The sequence below is a fragment of the Pygocentrus nattereri genome, chromosome 5 (genome assembly GCF_015220715.1).
Source record: "Pygocentrus nattereri isolate fPygNat1 chromosome 5, fPygNat1.pri, whole genome shotgun sequence".
In the NCBI taxonomy this organism is placed as follows: Eukaryota; Metazoa; Chordata; class Actinopteri; order Characiformes; family Serrasalmidae; genus Pygocentrus; species Pygocentrus nattereri.
Window position 1 is genome coordinate 36,386,049 of NC_051215.1, and position 22,624 is coordinate 36,408,672.

At 38.8% G+C, this 22,624-nt stretch overlaps 1 protein-coding gene across 9 annotated transcripts in view; it reads left to right on the forward strand.

The window, feature by feature from the left end:
- The window catches only part of pcdh15a (protocadherin-related 15a), a 332,115-nt gene that overhangs the window by 159,728 nt on the left and 149,763 nt on the right, over positions 1–22,624 (forward strand). For all 9 annotated transcript variants that reach the window (XM_037538811.1, XM_037538812.1, XM_037538818.1 and 6 more), the window contains 2 exons: positions 16,824–16,984; positions 19,980–20,135. In XM_037538811.1, coding sequence (XP_037394708.1) covers positions 16,824–16,984; positions 19,980–20,135 — 317 coding nt within the window. The remainder of the gene's footprint in view (positions 1–16,823; positions 16,985–19,979; positions 20,136–22,624) is intronic.

Here is a 22,624-nt window from a genome sequence, read left to right on the forward strand (position 1 = left end):
TAAAGAGGCAATATGATGATGTTATCATTGTTATTATTATATTGTAAAAATTGCATTACAGGATGCCTTTCAGATTATGTCATGGGCATTGTCACTATTTCTATAAAACTAAACAAGTGAATGTATCTTAAAGACACAGATTTAGATCACTTACTAAAAGCCTGTAGACAACAACTGCATAACTGAATGCAGCACTGAATGCACTTTTGCCCCCAAGAATCCATCTGGACTAATCTCAATCCCGTCCAACATCCACCATAGACTGATGCCGATTCGCATTTATTGTGTTGTTGCCTGTGTATAGAATTTCTGTTCTTGTCTGTGTATTGTTCTGTATATCTATTGTATGCTGTATTTATTGTATACACTCACCGGCCACTTTATTAGGTACAGTTTATTAGTATTAGTTGCTTGTTAACACAAGTAGCTAATCAGCCAATCACAGGGTCGAAGTCAATGCATTTAGGCATGTAGAGGTGGTCAAGACAACTTGCTGAAGTGCAGACCGAGCATCAGAATGGGGAAGAGAGGTGATTTAAGTGACTTTGAACGTGGCGTGGTTGATGGTGCCAGACGGGCTGGTCTGAGTATTTCAGAAACTGCTGATCTACTGGGATTTTCATGCACAACCATCTCTAGGGTTTACAGAGAATGATCAGAAAAAGAGAAAATATCCAGTGAGCGGTCAGTTGTGTGGACGAAAATGCCTTGTTGATGTGGGAGGTCAGAGGAGAATGGGCAGACTGGTTTGAGATGATACAAAGGCAACAGTAACTGAAATAAACAAAATATCTGAAGAATGTTTCCAGCACCTTGTTGAAAGTATGCCACAAAGAATTAAGGCGGTTCTGAAGGCAAAAGGGGGTCCAACCGTTTACTAGCAAGTATATAGTCAAGTATCTGCACTCTATGTGGTTCCGTGTAGTGTGTTGCTGTTGTGTGTTGTGCCATGAGGCCTGAAGAACGAGATCTTCTTACAATGAATCCAGGTTATATAGTGGAATGACAAAGGCTACTTTGCTTGACACTAAACTTCATCATAACAAGTAGCCGATTAGATGTCCACTCATTATTGCAATATCTTTTCATTTTAGTTCTATTTTATTAACTTATATTTACCAGCTGTGTAAATAAATAAAACTTACATTTTATAGCCTTTTTAAAGCAATACGGCTGAACATTTTATCTGTTCAAACTGACCGCAAACCCCACAAAAGCAAAATATTATACACATCATGTATAACAAAGATGAAAAATATGTTAGATTTTTCTCCATATTTCTCACAATTAGTTACACACCTTCTCACCTTGCCAGAGAGGCTCTTCAAAGCAATGAATGCCCAGTTCAATGCTGTATCCAACTGTATGTCAAAAACATGTCTACTGAATAGAACAGTGAAGCATGGAATAAATGAGAGATGCATGAATAAATGCATTAGATATATAGAAAGAAAGGGATGGTGCCCCATTTTCTCAACCTCTGTTGGCATTGAAGTGTTTACATGGTGTTCATTCATTGGTTTCTATGGGCACAGATGTTGGAGGCACGTCAAATATGATCTGTTTTTATCAAAAGGTGCTTGTCTGGTATACATAGTGTTCGTCTTAGATGATGGCACAAGCATGTCTCTTGTCATGAGAAGAGGCTGACGAGAAATAGCCATGTTGAAGGGAGCGGTTGCCATGGCGATCGTGTCAGATTAAAACAGCCAGGTTCATGTTTTTTAGACTAGTATGAGCATGAAGAAGTGCATGTACAAAATTTTGCTGAGCTGGATGAAACAAATGCCAGCAAGTGGCCTGACCAGACCCACCCTGATTTGTGAAATTTGAGTAGAAATTGGAAATTTAATGTAACTGGAGCAGAAAGAGAAAAAGTTTAGCTGAAAGGACGGTGTCATCTGGATAGTGTGCTTAAAGTGGATACTGAGCTTCAAATGCTGACAATCAGTAATATTGGCCTATATAAACATCTATATGGTCAACAATTTTAACAGACTTCTATAGTTTTAATTAAGTGCTCTAATGACTGATGAAATTATCCATTGTTTTTAATTGTCACATTTTATAAACTCGAACAGCAGAAGCTCAGTCTTAGTCTTAAACAATATAGTAGCTCAGATGTGCTGCTTCTGACAATTATTTGCATATATGTTACCAATCCAGTGAGTCTTGCTGTGAGAAAGGTCAGCACCTGATGACTGCCAACACACACATCTCTGTAAAGACTACTTTGCAAAGTATGAAACTGTTAAAATAAAGACAAAACAAGTTATAAATAGACCTATTAACACTTACTCAATGTGGAAAATAACTGTTGAAAAACTTTAAGCTGTATTAGCATTATAACAATAGCAGCACTCTTCTGTCTGTAATTTAGAGTTGGTTCCTTACATTACAGTGGATGTGAGAGCAAATAGAATTTGTGAGTTGAAACATAATCTTTGTGGAATCAAATAACATAATAAAAGCCTAGTTCAGTTAAAATTGTGGTTGTGGTATATTGTTTTTTGTTGCTGGCCGCAAAGCAGCAACAGAATTGTGAATGTCACAAGAACTTTCCTATCCAAAACCACTTAGCTTAGCCCAGAGGTGTATAGCATTATCTGCAAATGGCCAATGCTACAGGTTTTTGTAGGTGCAAAGCAGGAGCGCACATGATCAGTTGTCTAAAGACTGAAACAGAGTGATTAAACAAGTGGAATCAGATGTGCTCTTCTTGTTTGGAATGAAAATCTCTACCCACACCAGCCTTTTCTGTAGCTTGGTACCTAAAGCTATTTTAACTTGAGGACATTTGAAATGGGCTGCTTGGGTTGATGAATGAGAGCTGAGACTCGTTTTTTGTTTTTTTTTGAGACCTGAAGCTGTTTTGTCTGATACTGTGGTCTGAGTTTGTCCTAAAATGTACATATAGGAGGCTTTTTGTAGGCATGATGTCTACCTTCAGCACAGAGTGCATTCAGCCAGCACAGCTTATATGAAAATTTCCCAAAACAGTCTGCCTTAATTTAGGTAAATGTCATATTATTCTAGGATATTAATTCACCCAACATGTAAAAAATGTTTGTTTAAGTGTGGGAATCCTAGTTTCTTTTTATCGTTTGCATGAAATACATCAATAATTGAATGACAGCTTTTTGAATGGCGATGTTTGGGTTTTACCATCTCTGGGGCATGTTACTGCAGGGACTTGGTTAACCCTCACCAGGCACAGGCCTACTCATAAATATTAGTGCTTTCACGTATAAATCTGTGGAACCCAAATGTCAACCAACTGATAGGGCCTTAATAACATGTCATCACTATTTCCAGCATGACAGGAGCAGAAAAAAAGGACAAACAGACACTACCATAACTACTCCTCCATACTGATGTGCACAGAGCATGTAACCTCAAGCATGCAGCTGCCAGCCACCAAGAATGTGATGTGCCTGGATTGGCCAAATCTTGTGAATGTACTTATTCAGGCTCTGTGGAGTGCCTAATCTCATAATGCAGTAATGAACACTTTTTTGACAGCCAAAATCATATCTTAATGCCATTTAGATTTGTTCCTGCAACACAATCAAAAGCAAAACATTATGACCTATAGTGTGTTATCACACTCACTGTACATAATTCAGTGACACAATATTGTTAACTAAATGGGTCAAAGCTTTTATTAGAAATGACCATATGAGTACATTTATGGTATACTAACTGCAGTTAGTAATGTGTGTTGAATGTTTTAGTGTGGGGTGATTTATCTCTGTATGGACCTGAAGACTTAAAGAGCAACCATCTGAAGATTGAGGGAGCGCAGCATGAGCGGCGTAGACTAGGCTTAAGGTGCAAAGCGGCTGTCAAACATTTAATCTGCATATTGCGTATTCACTGTGTGTCAGATGTAGCCTCAGGCACAGTCAATACCACACCTGCATCTGAAACGTCTGAAACAAGAACCTGTCAAACTTTAGTGAAGGATTGGTAGAGTGAGATTTTATCTTGCTTTATCTCAGCTGTGAAATGATTCAAAATCATTATGATTCAGATTTAGTGCTGTATGTTATAAATCATTTACAATATTAATCAAAGCAACACATTACTCTCTCTCTCTCTGTCTCTCTCTCTCTCTGTCTGTCTCTCTGTCTCTCTCTCTCTCTCTCTCTCTCTCTCTCTCTCTCTGTCTGTCTCTCTGTCTCTCTCTCTCTCTCTCTCTCTCTCTCTCTGTCTGTCTGTCTCTCTGTCTCTCTCTCTCTCTCTGTCTGTCTCTCTGTCTCTCTCTCTCTCTCTGTTTAGTAAATACAATATGTATTCTACTGTCAACAGTTTGAGGGTTTAGACCTCATCTTTCTGTGAGATGAAGTTGCCCTAGTAACCCAGTAATTTAATGTTCTAACTGGCCAATGGGATGCTTAGTGTTGGTGTGTATATACCACCGTTGTCATAACAAAACCTTAAGCAACCTTTAAACTTAACAAAACCACAGCTGTTTGGCACAAATGCTCCCCAATTTTTAAACTACTTACTGCCTTTGTTCATTCCACAATGCCCACAAAACATCTTTAACGATTCCATTCTTCAGACATTCCAAGACTTGCTTGCATTTTATAGTATACCAGATTTTTTCTCTATCTATGCCTTTGCTCTGCTATGAAAGGTATATGGTGTTCCTTCAGGCTTCACTTTACAATTACCACCATTACATGAACTATTCGCTGCTAGCATAGGAACCAGACGTTGTGTATCCAAAGTTTATCTTACTACACTACATGCTGTATATGAACCTAACTAAATCCAACCCAAACTAAATGGAATAACATCTCATGAGATTAAAAAAAATCCTAATCACCAGCTTATTCATTATAATTTTATCTACAAATCCTATTTAACCCCCTGCAGATGCTATCATATGCGCCTTGCTCAGTGTCCTCCATGTACTTTTTGTCCCGATAGTAGATGTGGTATATTTTTACATATGTAGTGGGAGTGTTTATATGTGTGTAAATTTTGGATTAATTTTTTTTCTTCATTATCAGAAATTCTCAATAAAACCATTCCAAATACAGTCCAGATTTTGCTTCTAAATGATGATAATCTAAATGATAATGATAATCTTTGCACCTTATTTCACAACCCTACCTCATGCTCAGAAATGAATGCTGTGTCCGTGTTGCTGTGTCTGTTTACTGTGTCTAATGTCTGTTTTGTTTATCATATTTATTGCATTGTTTCTAGTCAGTTTTTTTTGCACTCTTACATCTGCACGTTGAACTTTGTACTGCTTATTCTGTTTCATGTTGCACCGTGTTCCTTGGAGGAATGTAATTTCACTCCACTGTGTACTTGTACATAAATGGAATGACAATAAAAGCCTCTTGACAAGACTTTGAATGTAACTTCAAATGTGCTGAAAAGCAAATCTGGTTGGCTGCTCTCACTGCTGCAAAAATGTTAGATTTTAACTGCCAGCCTCCACATTTTTGTGCTGGCAGCAATGGATACTCACCTTTATGGATATTATTAACATGGAACTTTCATCTGCAAGGATCCATGGAGCTAGCTGAAGGACCTTGAACACTTTGGAAAGTACAGCTAAGAGAATTGGTAACTTATTGTGAAACCTTTCTTTTCTTTCTTTTTTTCCTTGATCAGTAGTGGGATTTCTGCTGGTCCATTCATCAAGAAATGTTCTCACAAAGGAATGTACAGCAGGCAACTGAAAAAAAGAAACAAGTTGTTGATATACACTATATTGCCAAAGGTATTCACTCACCATTCAATTAATTGAATTCAGGTGTTCCAATCACTTCCATGACCACAGGTGTATTACACCAAGCACCTAGGCCTGCAGACTGCTTCTACAAACATTAGCGAAAGAATGGTCGCTCTCAGGAGCTCACTGAATTCCAGCGTGGTACCGTGATAGGAAATCCAGACATGAAATTTCCTCACTACTAAATATTCCACAGTGAACTGTTAGTGGTATTATAACAAAGTACAAGCGATTGGGAATGACAGCAACTCTTTAGTTAGCAACAGAGCAGGGTCAGCGGATGCTGAGGCGCATAGTGTGCAGAACTCGCCAACTTTCTGCAGAGTCATTCACTTCACACCAAGCTTCATGTGGTCTTCAGATTAGCTCAAGAACGGTGTAGAGGGCTTCATGGAATGGGTTTCCATGGCCAAGCAGCTGCATCAAAGCCTTACATCACCAAGCGCAATGCAAAGCGTTGAATGCAGTGGTATAAAGCGCCGCCACTGGACTCTAGAGCAGTGGTGACGTGTTCTCTGGAGTGACGAATCACATTTCTCTGTCTGACAATGCAGTGGATGAGTCTGGGTTTGGCAGTTGCAAGGAGAACTGTACTTGTCTGACTGCATTCTGCCAAGTGTAAAGTTTGTTGGAGGCGGGATTATGTTGTGGGGTTGTTTTTCAGAAGTTGGGCTCGGCCCCTTAGTTTCAGTGAAAGGAACTTTTAATGCATCAGCAGACTAAGAGATTTTGGACAATTTCATGCTCCCAACTTTGTGGGGAACAGTTTAGGGATGGCCCACTTCCTGGTCCCACGTGACTGCACACCAGTGCACAAAGCAAGGTGCATAAAGACATGGATGAGTGAGTTTGGTGTGGAAGAACTTGACTGGCCTGCACAGAGTCCTGACCTCAACCTGATAGAACACCTTTGGGATGAATTAGAGCGGAGACTGCAAGCCAGGCCTTCTCAGCCAACATCAGTGTCTGACCTTACAAATGCGCTTTTGGAAGATTGGTCAGAAATTCCCATAAACACATTCTTAAAACTTCCCAGAAGAGTTAAAGCTGTTATAGCTGCAAAAGGTGGGATGACATCATATTAAACCCCATCATTTAAGAATGGGATCTCACTTAAGTTCATATGCGTGTGAAGGCAGGCAAGCGAATACTTTTGGCAATATAGTGTAACAGCAACAGTGTTTGTGTTGATCGGAATTAGGAAATCTGCCTGATATAATTTCAAAATAAACGATAAGGGAAGGAATCTAATCCTTTTTGCTTTTTTAAACACTGTCTGTCCAGAGGTGTTTTACAGGGTTTACTACCCCAGAAAGCTTTTTTATTCTCTTACCATTTTTCTCTTTTCTTTTTAAGCTGTACCTGACATATTATGTGATATATTTGTGTGTGTGAGGGAGACACACACAAACACACACACACAGAAGGGAGCTTGGGAGGGAGAGGCAGAGAGAGAGAGAGATGCAATTAGAGAATGTTTTCAGAGTGGGATTATTTTCAAGCACCTGTCACTTTTCTGGATTAGATGCCATTCCAGCCCTTGCTCAGTCTGACCAATCCACAGCTGCAGCCCCTGCATGGCCCAAAGTGTGTGTGTGTGTGCATGTGTCTCCTCTGTCCCCCTGCCAGCTGCTGGATTAGGGCCTGATTAAAAAAAACTCCCTCTCCTGTGGCTCAGGAGTGCTTTCCTGCTCATATATTGCTAATGTTTACCTATGCTGCATGCTCGGCTTTAAGAGTAATAACCAGCTGTACTATTTTCACAGTCGCCTAATATCAAATGCAGCTCATACAATAACTGCTCAAAGGGATTAGCACTCTAAAAAAACTGTATCTAGTGAAACATCTATACTGAAAGTATCCCCGGGCAATTTGGAGACATCTGCATCTCAGAAATAAACAGATGACAAGTAGTGCTCATCTTTCAGAAAACAAGAGTAACAAGTGTTTTTGAAAAATGTGGTTGTTTTGCTCGGAGATGCTGCTACAGTGAATTTGTGCTAATGGTATTTTTTTTATTTAAAAAAGGCAAGTCCTAATTAGATGAAAGTCTTGTCTAATAGCAGTTTAATCTAGGCTGCTGTTGTCCTATTTTCATTAGAATTACACAGAGATAGATGAGTTGCTAAAGGCTTTGGTTCCTTTGTCTGACACCCCCTCCCATCCAGCTTCTCACTACAGCTGCCCTCCATTTGATCTGCCGCTGCAAATTAAAACTGTCTTCCTAAACAAATGGCGAATGCGTCCCCATAAACAACACTAAATCCACAAAATTCATCCTCCCCAGATTCTTAATTCAAAGGCACAATACGTAAAGAACAATTTGTGCCATTTTTCAAGGCAGGACATTGAGTAATACACCATTTGAAGCATTGTGGACTTGCTGCTCTCAGGCTGCCTCCATTAATCTAGTTCATTGCACTTGTAATGTAGACTTTAGAGGGGAAAGTGTTTGCTGTTGTGCCAGTATGTTTTTGTGTGAGGTAGAAATGCTTCAGCAAGACTGATCGAGTAGGCCTTCCTGTGATGGAAATTGTCTTGGTGTCACCCAGGGATTGGATGATGTGAATATTACCTGTCATGATATGAGCATAATGATCACAGTTTATGATATTATCAACTTAATAATGGGCCCACATCCTGCATTATTTTGTTGTACATGCATTTATGATGGCCTGTGTACTGAAAATTTACTAAAAAAAAAAGCCTACACTCTATGCCCAAAAGTCTCTCTCCCTATAAATCCTCTTGCGACTGAATGCAGTCAGATCCTCACAGCATTATTTCCGCATTGAATGTGAAGTCTTCCCAGAAGAGTAGAGGATGTTACTGGAGCAAAAGGAGGACCACTCTGTATTATAACCTTGATTTCAGATGAAATATGGGTGTCTACAAACACCTTTGGACATAATGTGTATGTAAATATCCTCTGTCCTGATTGGCTTCTCTGTATTGTGCCTATCCACATAGAAGTCTTAGCTAAAACAGTCATATATTCAATGTGAATGTTTGAAGCTAATCTGGTGTAGTCTGAATGGGTGGATATGTGTGAATGCATTGGGTTTTGTGACATCACAGAAACAGTAAATTCAACGTAGGCTGTTTTTTTCCAACTTCCACCTATGGACCACATAGGGATACATAGAGAGTGTATGGTATAATTTGAAAGAGTGCTTACATGCTACATCAAAAATAAACAAATAAATAAACGAGGAAAGATATTTAGATTATAACTACAGTTGTGCACAAAGGTTTGAACACTCCAATTACATTTTTTGTAGATTTTCTAAGTGAAAGTAAGTTTACACATCTTTAAAACACAGCAAGCAAATGTAAATATGGCATTTTTCTTCTAATTATTTGCTGAATTTAATATATTGTAAACATCAATGCAACCATAAAATACAAAATGTGCTGTTACTCTTGCACAGGCCACATTTTATGTTTTATTTTTTTCCAATATGTTAAATGCTGCAAATGAAGTAATTGTGTGTTAAAATGTGCAGATGTGTGTTCTCTGTAGAGGATGTGTTGACTTGTAATTGGACCAGAGACATTCAAACTTTAGTATATAACTGTATTTATATGTGTTGTCCTGGCAGGTACTTTGCAGGTAAGCAGCTTTCGCTGTGACTTCTCTAAAAATAATTGTGGTTATTATTTTAGATTGTGCTATATCATTTTTAAAAAAATCATTAAAATCAATAAAAGTCAGATCTGTAGTGTCACCAAAATAATGCAGTTACTGGAAGCACTGAATGCAAAAAGAATTCAAGTGCACAGTGATTTGAAAGGAATCTAATAGCAAAATTTGTGGTGTCTGGCCTTAGATTTGCCTTTTGGGCAAACTGAACAGAGTGAGCTGTTTTTGCATATCTTCAGTTTTTGTGTGAACCAGAAAATGATAAATGAATGCATCTCAGGAGTATAATTTATTCTTGAGCATGTCTGTGGATCTACCACATCTTGACCATCACATTATTTTTTGCATAAATGATCCACACGCACGCACACCCACACACACACCTCCCCACACAGACAACCATTATTCAGAGCTTTAGCTGAAGGACAGAGTGGCAGGGCTTGACTATGAAATGTAAGCACAAAATCCCCCCAATTATTCAGGAGCCCTCCAAGGAAATGGGTGTGTGACTTCTCCAGAAGAGTTTTAAGTCTCAAAATCAGATTATTCGCTCTTGAGCTGTTTAACTCCTAAACTTTTAAGCACAGGTCACACATTATTGTGTGTCTACAGGTTTGTGTGGATGTGTGTTATGAGATTCATCTTAAAGGTTAAGATAATGCTGAAACGTAAAGAAGAGCTTTACTATGAAACATTGCCAGGAATGTTGGATATCAGTGTATTTAGACATTGTCATTAAGCTGTCACTCAATTCTAAGCTTATAATATTATTGTGATCACTTACCATGGCCCTCTAAACATATTATAGCACTAGTCACAAGTTAGAGCCTTTGGTGCTTTTGGAGGACCCATTACGTGTGTCACTGAATGTGTTTTCTGCTTTCTTTAACTACATGAACTACCTGATAAACACAACCTATGTCTCTCTTTTTCTCTCTCTCTTACACTCACACACACACACACACACACACACACACACACACACACACACACACAAACACACACACAGTTATATCTGTAAACCTTACAATGTGCAAAGTATGAATCTTAGTTAAAGTGCTGAGTGCAGCAGTGGCGAAGAAAGGAAAAGGGATAAGTGAGGTAACAGTCTGGTATATGGGGTGATAAGGCAGGTAAGTAAGATGCTAGAAGAAATACTGGTCTGAGATGGTAGTTTCAGAGGATGGAATGTTGAGTGTGATGCTATATACCAATATATTTAGAAGTGCAGCTGAAATATTGTGCATGTGGGAGAATTAACTGTTCAAGAGAGTGATGGCTTGTGGGAAAAAGCTTCTCTGTAGCCTGGATGTCCTGATCCTCATTTGGCTGAAGCGCTTGCCTGAGGGAAGGAGTTAGAACAGGTGGTGTCCGGGGTGTGACGAGTCAGCTGAGATTTTCTCTGTGCGCTTCCTGGTTCTGGAGGCAAGCAGTTCCAGCGATGTGGGTAACTTAACCCCATTGACCTCTTCGCAGTCCTGACAAAACACAGCAGTCTGTGGACGTCATGCTTGGTGGCCAAGCTACCCCATACCGTGCTGGACGAGGTGGTGACAGACTCTATGATGGCTGTGTAGAAGCGCACCATCAGCTCCTGGGTCACGCTGAACTTCCTCAGCTGTTGCAGGAAGTACATCTTGTGTTGGGCTCTGTTGATGATGGAGCTGATGTTACTGTCTCACTTCAGGTCTCTGGTGACTGTTGTGCCCAGGAACTTGCAGGACTCCACTTCCATCACAGTTCTGTCCAGGATGGTGAGTGCTGGCAGGGTTGGAGAAATTGTATTCAAGTATTTTGAGTTTAAGTATTAGCAAAGGAAGCTTTAACATGGCAAAAGTAAGTGGTGTAGGTATTGATATACTGTGAAAATGCAGTTTGATACTTTAATAATCAATCATTTGAAATACATTATGTATGAGTGCTGTCTTAAAATTAAGTGATCCTTATTAGTTCCACAACAGGGAAATTTCACCTCCGCATTTAACCCATCCCTGCAGCAAAACACCACATACACACTAGTGAAGACACACACTAGGGGGCAGTGAGCACACCTGCCCAGAGCAGTGGGCAGCCCTATCCGCAGTGCCCAGAGAGCAGTTGGGGGTTAGGTGCCTTGCTCAAGGACACCTTAGTCACGTACTGTCGGCTTTGGGGATCGAACAGACAACCTTCCGGTCACAGGGATGGTTCCCTAACCTCCAGCCCTTGACTGCTATATGGACTGCTATATAGATTTAACAAATACTTTTGGCCAATTTCATACATTGCAAAAATATATTTGATAAATACATTTGGAATCTTTTTTTTTTCATATAAGTTTGTAAAACGAGAAAGATTTTTCACCCAAAGCTTATATTTTACATAGTAAATACTTTTGTCAGATACCATGCTGGCATCATTCTTATAGCTTTTACTGATATAAATCATGATACCTTTCTAGAAGGTGTCAGGTTTTGGCTGAGTGTCTAACATAGAAAACAGCAGAAAATACAAACACATATATGCTTGTAATCAGAAATCACATTGTGTATGCACTAAATAAACCAGAACCATTGTAAACACATCATACATATGAAAAATACTGTAATAGTATTCACATATAGGCTATAAGTTTAAACGTTTAAAGAGAAATTTGGTATAAATCTGTAAAATTTGTTAAATGTACAGTATCTTACCAAAGTGAGTACACCCCTCACATTTCTGCAAATATTTTATTACATCCTTTCATGGGACAACACTACAGAAATTAAACTTGGATATAACAAAGTAGTCAGTGTACAGCTTGTATAGCAGTATAGATTTACTGTCCTCTGTAAATAACTCAACACACAGCCATTAATGTCTAAACAGCTGGCAACACAAGTGAGTACACCTCACAGTGAACATGTCCAAATTGTGTCAATATTTCATGTGACTACCATTATTTTCTAGCACTGCCTTAACCTTCTTGGGCATTGAATTCATCAGAGTTGCACAGGTTGCTACTGGAATCCTCTTCCACTCCTCCATGATGACATCACAGAGCTGGTGGATGTTAAACACCTTGCGCTCTTCCTCCTTCTGCTTGAGGATGTCCCACAGGTGCTCAATTGGGCTTAGGTCTGGAGACATACTTGGCCAGTCCATCACCTTTACCTTCAGCAAGGCAGTTGCGATCTTGGAGGTGTGTTTGGGGTTGTTATCTTGTTGGAAAACTGCAATGCGGTGCAGTTTCTGAAGGGAGGGGATCATGCTCTGCTTCACAATGTCACAGTACATATTGGAATTCATGTTTCCCTCAATGAACCGCAGCTCTCCAGTGCTGGCAGCACTCATGTAATCCATATTCTTGGACTGCTTGTCTACAGCAAAACTGTTTGCGGGCCTGTTCCGAGTGGAACCTGTCCTGGAAAACTGCTGTATGACCTTGGCAACCGTGCTGTAGCTCATTTTCAGGGTGTTAGCAGTCTTCTTATAGCCTAGGCCAACTTTGTGGAGAGCAATTCTATTTCTCACATCCTCAGAGAGTTCTTTGCCATGAGGTGCCATGTTGAATATCCAGTGACCAGCAAAAGTGAATTGTACCCAAAAAATCTAATTTAACAGCCCCGCTCCGCATTCACATCTGGAACCCTGAGTCACACGACACAAGGACAGCGTCACAATTGGGCACGATTTGGACATGTTCACTGTGAGGTGTATTCACTTGTATTGCCAGCTGTTTAGACATTAATGGCTGTGTGTTGAGTTATTTTCAGAGGACAGTAAATCTATACTGCTATACAAGCTGTACACTGACTACTTTAAGTCATATCCAAGTTTCATTTCTATAGTGTTTTCCCATGAAAAAATAAAATATTTGCAGAAATGTGAGGGGTGTACTCAATTTGGTGAGATACTGTACATCTTGCAAGCTTCAGATACCAAAACTGTAATAAGTAATAGCACATAGTGCCATATTTCATTGGCTTGGCACCAACAAAAATTAGCCTTATGCTAACAGAAAAGCCTGCATACAAAATAGATATTTCTAAATGAAATACTGGTATTTAATAAAATGTTCATTATTACGTGACAAAGAACATAAGACTCATGAGTTTAGTGGAGTATCTCATGCTTTATATTTATTATTTACAAGATATCCACAGCAGCCTTGGAAAAATTTTCCAGGGCTGCTGTGGAAGAATGGTGCTTCATATGAAAAACACTATATAATATTAATTAGTTTCTCTCTGGGATAGTTTAACACTATTAATTTAAACATTCAGACTTTACAATAGCAAATATATTTAAAATGCTATCTTTAATCCAAAGTTCTTTTTATCAGCCAAAGCAGCAACAGCTAAAAAGAAAAAAAAAAAGAAAGCAGAAATGAAAGCAGCAGACACGTGACCGATGGCTGCAGCATATGTTTTTGCATGTGTGAAATTGATTGCCTGATCACACCTAGTTATTAGTGTGAAAAGGTTTTTTGAACTCGTTGCAGATACTATGTGTATGTGTGAGCTTCTATGCAGGCACGTGTGTGTGTGTGTGTGGAGAGCACATCTGTGTCTGTCTCTGTTTCAAGTGCTGCAGCAGCTGGTATGAAACTCTCTCTTTAATTGTGTTTTTGTACTAAATAGAGTGCACAGTGCCCTCTTTTGTAGTAGTCAGACTTCTGTCTTGACTTGCAGCCATGGCCTTGTGTACACTTCTGTACGAGGTCAAATGCAATTAATCTTAATCAGCCTGCAGTTCAGCCTGGAGTAGATGAGGTCTGGATTGACGTATGTATTTGCTTTGAAGGCTCCACTGTGGCCAGTATTAGTTTGTTCTTCATTGAGCTGTCCGTGGTTCTGAACCTGGTTAATGGTGTGAGTCATTCAGAGCGACCCTTCACGAGAGGAAACACAGCTGCACTGGCGGCCTGGCTGCACTGCCACTTTCTGTTTGCTTTTGTGTGTCTGCTTTTGGGAATACTTGTCAACCTTGAAACCTCAGAAAAAGCACTCATCCTGAAAGCTCATAAAAAAGTGAATTTCCAAGACTTTGACTATGATTGCAGCATTCTGTCTTCTGTGTGGTGACGCACTGATCTGATATACTGATACGGATCAGTTTTGGCACATGTAGTGACTTTATTATTAATGGGTTGGAAATTGGACGTGACTGATCTGCAGATATAAGAGTTAATGTAAAATTGCCTCAATAGCATTATGTTCTAAGGCGATATAATTAAAATGTGTGTACTTCTAAAACAAATGTTGGTGTACAAGGGTGTTTTTATATTAATGCACAATGATATCAGAATCATATTGTATTGGCATATAATGGCTTAAAATGTTTTGATATTGGACTGATTTTTAGATTTTACTGATACTTTGAGCTGATATATTATTGTATTTATTGTACCAAAGTGCAGAGTGTTTAGTCTAAAGCTGGGCTACTGTACTGAAATGTCTGCATTTCATTAGTTGTTCTCCAAATATATCTTATATTTGTCCATAATACTAATCCAGGGAAATCTGTTCTCAATTTCTGCATTTTATAAAGGTTATACATCAGCATTGGCAGCCATATACATAAAATGTCAGATATCAGCATCAGCCCATAGTTTTTTCCACTGCACTTTTAAAAATAAGTACTGACCCAATTGGGATCCAAAAGAACTGATGGTGGTAGTTGTAGTTAATTTTCCACCGGCTTGAGAGACAGTGGGAGCTGTCATAACCACTGTTAATGATTTAATTGTCTGTTTGATTGTTTTATGGATCTAAGTCTGAAGTGTCTAATTTGGCTAATTAGCTGTCTTGAATACTGGTGTCTTAAACAACTTTTATTAACTGTCATAAAACAATATAGGCCACTTTTCTATGCTGACATGCTCACACATCCTTCTTCAGTTGAACAGTATTATCTCTGCTAAGAGTAAAAATTGGCAAAAACAGAAGTTCTGTGGAGGCGAACATGATTGCTAATGAGGTTAAAAATGTCACTCAGCACATCAACCTACTATTGTAGTTTACATTCTGTATATTACCTTCATATGGCATGAGAGCGATGCAATTAAAATACAAACCTTTGCATTGCTGTTAGTGAGTTTTGATAATTCACTGTAAGAAACAGGAGTTACATGCCTATCAGCCAGTGCACTGAAACAAGTGGCAGTAGTGTCTAACATACTGCATGTTAAGTTGCATTGCTACTGTGGAGTGCAAATGGTGTAGCAGAGTATTGGAGAGTCAGTACTCAGTATCACCATTCAGGTAATAAAATAATAAGTTGGATTGGTGCATCTCTGCTTTTGTACAGAGTTAGAAACAAAGAGCAAATGCACACTTTAGGTTGATCATTATTACTAAAACATGTAATGATAGAGAATGTAACTTTTGACTGCCTCAGAGGCCTTTGAATGATGCTTTTGTTGTCAGATGCTGCGACAAAATCTATACACTCAAAGAGACCACCTTCAGCCTATTAGATAAAACAAGGCACAAGTGTATTCACAATGAATGTAAAGTGGTTTTCTTCTATTGGTCAAATCTCTGCTAGTTGGTGAACTTTCTGCAGCTGACTGGGAGTATGAAAAGAAAGAACAAAGAAAGGTATGGACATTCATTCAAAAACAGGGGAGGTATGGAGGAATTTTGACCCCAACAGAATTCCAGGTGAGGGCAGTGATGCTCAAATTGATTCCCAGGAGAATCGTTAGAAGTCTCTAGAGTGAGAAGTGTGGAGAGTTGGAGCTGGAGGTAAACCTCTGTGGGAGAAAAGTACTTTATATTTGCAGCAAGTGAATGTGAAAATAGAAAAAAAAAAACATTGTTATGCAAGCTGGAGGAGGCTGAATATTATCCTGCTATAGGAATATTAGTACTGATGGTTATGTACAGTGTGAAAAGAGAGACAGAGACAGTTGATTGCTTGTTATGTGAGGAGAAGAGAGGGAATTGTTACATGACCACAGAACTGTGGGAGGACAGCTTATCTTGTGTCTGAGTGTAGAGGCTAGGAGAAGGATGCTATTATTCCTTCCACGCTTAGGAAAAAGTGACGCATTATTATCTCAGGAGAGCAAGAGAGCTGTGTACTGTTTATCATACTGTTAATTTATGACCAGAAAAATCTAACAAGATGGACCTCTCGCAAGCTGATTGTGAGATATTTCTTATAGTTGCATTTCAGCTAATGAACCCACACACTGACACTGCAGCTAAATTGCAGTCTAAAACATCTATTATTCAGACCTAGCATGATTACTGCACTCACTCTGCTACTGACACTTACGAATAACACAGTGGCCATGAAGCATTAATGGAGGTGAACTGTATGTTTGTGTGTAATAACTGAACTTATATATAAATATAAATATATAAATATAAATATATAAATATATATATAATTGCTTCTCTCTCTCTCTCTCTCTCTCTCTCTCTCTCTGTCTCTCTCTCTCTTTCTCAGGTACAGTTCTTGTGGAGAATATGCAGATTAACGGTCGTGCACAGGACCCTGGCCGGACTATCTCTCTGACTCTACTGGAGAACTATGACCACTGGGTCATACTGGACCCTGCCCTCCAGAGACTTTACCTTAACAGCACCGGACGAGTACTGGACCGGGATGTGAGTAGACACACATACATGCCAAATGTGCTTGTAAAAATTGCATCACCATGTAAAAACCCAAAAACTTTGAAATGTGAGTTTGGGAGAAGCATGATTATATCCAGCTCTCAGATATCCAAATGTAGATTTACCTAATCAAGTATTCAAATAAGAGAAAAAAATAACATCAGAGCTTGGAAGACTGTTGACAAACAGTCAAGCTCTTTATTAATGACAGTATAAAATACATTCTCATTGAAACATTTGAAAAATATTCTGTTTCCTACATATACACTGTAATTGGGCAGCCCCCACCCGGTTGTATTGATGACCACCTAAACATATTTTGTCCTATTTTAACAATATTAAATTTCCATTTCATCTCACTTGATTCCATGTAGAAAATATATATATATTTTTAAATATTAGTATAAATAAATGTGACTCACAGTATCATCAGTGCAAATCACTTTTCCCTGTGGACATCTCCATGACCTAAACCCTCACTTTAAAAGAATCTTCTGTTTAATCAATTTAATCTTTTTGATAATTCTCAGTTCACGTATCCATATATTCTAACGACCCACCATCTCATCACACTCTCCCAGGGCTTGTTTAAGACCTGGGAACACTGATATTTGTTTAAAAAGACTGATATTTGAATAGCAAAATAGCTCTAAAGCAGTATGATCATTTAACTTGGTAAAGTTATATGAAATATCTCAAAGTAGATGTTAATATTTCTCTTACAAATCAAAATATGTAGCACGTATAAAACGTGTAATGTAATTAGTATGGCTGACCTTCTAAGCCCAGAAACATTCTTGTTGTGTGGTGTTCTTGTGTTCATGTTGTGTATGTGTGTGTGTGCGCGCGCATGTCTGTGTGTGCTTGTGCACCTGCTTTCCCAAAGGACTGCCATCAGGCTGAGAGTCAGTCAGTAAGTGGCGCAACTAGCCATAATACATCCATTAGATCAAAAAGTCTCAGTTGAACTCGTCTGTTTCCTGATCCAGACTGTGGAGTCAGCCCCAGTTTAGTAGACTGGAGTGTTTATTTTGTGCTGAGAATTTAGAACACCTTGAGAAAGAAAGTGTTAGATTGAAAAAAGTGGTTGTTTTATTTAAAAGGCAGTTAAAGTGCTATGAATGAAGGTTTAGCATTGTCTTGGGTGGTGCTATAGTTGAAGTAGGCATCAGTATGATCTGTGACAGTTTTTATAAAAGTAATCATTCTTAACAATTCCTAAATAATTAATGATAACAATTCCTAGAACTTAAAGTCACAACTTCAGCAGTTCATTCCTCCTGGTAATAAGTGTCCCCTATAGACTTGCACTGATTTTTTTTTTTTCTTCTTCTTAATAAAATACTTTTAATGTTCATCTATGCCTCCTCAATACACTGTGAACCATATTTTCTTATGATTGTCTGCCAGTGCTGGTGAGCATTATTCCTTTCTTGTTTTACTGACCTTCATCAAGTAACTAGGTTTCATTAAATTTTACAGCACATAGAGGGAGCATGGTGGCTATGTTTCTGTGTATAGAATATATATATATTTTCACTGTTGGAACAAAATGGTTACTTCACAGGAGAAGGAAATGTGTTTCTACATTTCAGTAGGTCATTTTGAAGCATTTGTATTGGTCTGTTGTAATGAAATGTTCATATAATGATAAAAGCTGCTCATATTTTCAAAAAAGTAAAAAAAAAAATGGCAAAAAGACAAAATGAGACAAGGTTTGTCTAGTTTGTCCGTCTGTTTCTTGGTATAATTTACTGTTTCACCTTCACCCTGTTCTTCAGTGATCTGAACCACCTCAGGACCACCACCGAGCAGGTATTATTTGGGTGTTAAATCATTCCCAGCACTGTGACACTGATGTGGTCGCAGCATGTTAGTGTGTGTTGTGCTGGTACAAGTGGACCAGACAAAGCAGTGCTGCTGGAGCTTTTAAACATCTCAGTGTTACTGCTGGACTGAGAATAGTGCACCAACCAAAAATATCCAGCCAACAGCACCCTGTGGGCAGCATCCTGTGACCACAAACTGTGCAGCAACAGATGAGCCATCATGCCTGATTTCACATCTTCATGGTGGACCGACAAGGCAGGAGTGTCTAACAGAGTGGGCAGTGAGTGGACACAGTGGTTAAAAACTCCAGCAGCACTGCTCATGCCAGTGCAACGCACTGACACTGCAGTCACTGCAGTGCTGAGAGCGATCTGCCACCCAGATAATATGTGCTCTGTGGTGGATCTTGTGGGGAGACCAGAGCTTTGAAGAACAGGGTAAAATGCATTTATGCATGGTATCCTATAAGGTAAGTGGAGCTGCTAAAATGCACAATAAGTGCAGGTACAAGATAAATGTACCTAATAAAGTGCTCAGTTTCAATCCAAAACACTGTGTATCTATAATACTATTGTATTCATGTAACAATATTGTATATTGCAAGTTTTGAAAGAATAACAATTGACGTTACTGTACCATAGATTAATGTGCAGTTTTATTTCTCTAATAAAGATGGTGTTAATTCTATTATTGCATTGATATTTCTTGCATGTGTAGAGGTCACTCCCAACAATGTATGTCATGAAAGAAAACACATTTTTTTGAAAATGATCTACATATATATTTAATGGCTGAATGTCTGTAACATTTACAAATATTGTCTGCCATCTGTCACAGAATACTGACGTATACATTCAGGCTGTGACCTTTCAATCCAGCCTGTCTGTGGTAATTTGCAGAAATTACACAGATACTTTATCCTGTCCAAATCATCCAGTCAAATCCCTTACAAATTGCATTACAGAACCTCCTCTGCTAAAACTAATCCAGCTCCAGTAGTACTTCAGTGATCCTCTTCTTTACATGTAGATGTAAGCTTGTCCTTCTGACGAGCAATGAGACCTGCTCAGAGTCTGAGCATCAAACCCTTCTACTCTCATGCATGATTTAATATTCTCTCTCTCTCTCTCTCTCTCTCTCTCTCTCTCTCTCTCAGCCCCCCAACTCCATCACTACTATAGTGGTTCTGGTGCAGTGTACTAATGAGCTGGTGGGGACGGTGATCCTACATGAAGTTCGAATCGTGGTGCGCGATCGTAATGACAACTCACCGCAATTCCAGCAGCCCCGTTACTATGTTGCCGTCAATGAGGTGAGAGCCTTACTGCTGTCTGCATGGCTTTACTGAACTACACGTATGTAAATCACCCAGACTTAAAATCGTAGAATCTCAGATCTTATTTTTAGATCTTATTTAGGTATGATGGATTGGTGTGCTTTTACACCTATAGGGGCTCCTGATCCTTTACTGCCCTGTTGGCTCATATGCATAGCAGCTTAGAGGTGGGCCGTATGATGATAGGATAATGTTATTTCATTCAATTATGTTAAACACAGATGTTGTGGGTATTGCAAGTTAAAGAACAATAACTTTGTTCCAAAGGCTTGTCTGCTGCCAAAAAAATGTGGTAGCACTATCCGGTGAAAGCTCCTCATTTATGTTAGAATATGTAAAACGGAATGTTCTACTAAGGCCACTTTGTCACAGTATTGTAAAAGAGAAAATGATGAAGGATCTTCCAGGTGGCAGTTCTCTGCTGTATTCGAAGGATCTTTCTAATTGATATGACCTTTAATGGCATTGCAGTTTAATAATGTAGCCCATCTAGATTATAGCCAAGCTTTTGGATTAGACAGTCAGGTCCATTAAAATCTGAAAGTCAAAATTATTGTTGTTTTAGCTGTAAACCACCAAGTTAAAATGCAGACATTGTCATTTGAAATCCATTGCTGTTAACTCTCACTATCCAAAGTTAAAAGCCATCATTAGGCTGAAAAATAAACACTGAAAGATGTTGACCACACCTAATGTGCTATTTGGTACATTCCTAAACAGAAAGAATGCAAGCTCAAAAATACTAAAAGGCCTGGAGGACTAAAGAAAACAACTGTGGTGGATGACAAAACGATTTTTTTCCCTGGTAAAAGAAAAGCTGTTGGCTAGATCAAGAACATCATGCAGGAGGTAGACATAACTGAATCAGATCAACAACCAAGAGAGGAGAAGATGTAAATACTATCAAGCTAAAACAAGCAAAAAAAAACATGGTGATTATAGTTTTAATAGTTACAGTATCATGATGTTTTAAAGCATCATAATATTATGTTTTGGCTGCATTACCCACCAACTCTAGTGCAGATACATGCTACTTTTTCCAGAAAAGCCTAGCATACCATCCACAACCTTCACGCCCTGTTTTTAGTCGTTTCTCTTTCTATCTATCTATCTATCTATCTATCTATCTATCTATCTATCTATCTATCTATCTATCTATCTATCTATCTATCTATCTCTCTCTCTCTCTCTCTATCTCTCTCTCTCTCTCTCTCTCTCTTCAGTTCCAGCACCCACCCAAATTTAATCAGTGGCACAGAAGAAATAATAAATGATGATTTAATATCAGGGCAGAATCACATATGCTGATGACACATTGCGTGTGTGTGACTAATGCGGCAGTGTGTGGGGCTGTGAGAGTTTCATTTTCAGACTTGGCTTCTGTCTGGATGAGCTGAAAGCAGAAAGAAAGTGATTGGCCGGCGCTGTCTGTTCTGTTCTGTGCACTCTCTGTGTGGTAGATTCTGCCAGTCAGAGAGCTATGCCCCTTATCTTGATTAGAGTGATTGACGTAATGCTGGTACACGTTCTCTTCATGGTAGAAAGACTGAAGTAATTACACAGTCAGCTCGCACACTGCTTTGGGCCATCAGGTCAAAAGCTCTCCTCAGTTACTCTCTCACTACTACACAGACATATGCAGTCATGCACACACATACACTCGTGCACTGACAAACATTATGATGCATTGATCTGAAGGTGCCGATTGAACTTCATTAATTTTGAATGTTAGAATCAATTATAGTGAATTAAATTGAATGTAATGTAATGTATCACTTTTATTTATAACAATATTCAGTAAACTGTACATGCATTTATTGGCCAAAATGACGGTGTGTCCTCAGACTAGCATGAAAGTTTGTGCAAAAGCCTCGGATTAGCAGATCAGATCCACCTCAGAGTCTAAACTTCAAACTTCAGAGTCTTAGCTTCAACAGAAAAGATATGGCACACAAAAAATATCTGAACTTTTTGTATGAAGGCTTTAATATGATCCCTGTCAAACATTTGCTTTAACCCATTAAAATCTAAGGCTTATTACATACTAAGGCTTATTATTCAGTAACTACAGGGACTTCAATGCAACTTGGCTGAGCTATTCATTGGTAATTGCTTTTATGTTCAGCATAACAACAGCTGAAGTCTGCACTTCGGCTTTTTCTATTTGTTTCAGTACGAAGAAATGATGGTGAAACATGGTGAAAATGTATAAGATTCTTCCTGCGAAACAAGACATGCTAACAAGACACAATAACTTTCAATCAAATTCATAATAAAATATCTAATCTACAAAAATGTAGTATCATGTGAAAGTTTGGAATCTGGACCTCTGATAGAGCCTCTTCACTGTCTGTTCCTAGCTCTTTCTGTTTTGTGGTACCTTTAAAATAAATTATCTGTAATTTTTCCTGGGTGTGGTTGTGTGTGTGTGTGTGTGTGTGTGTGTTTTGTGTGTCAGTGTTCTA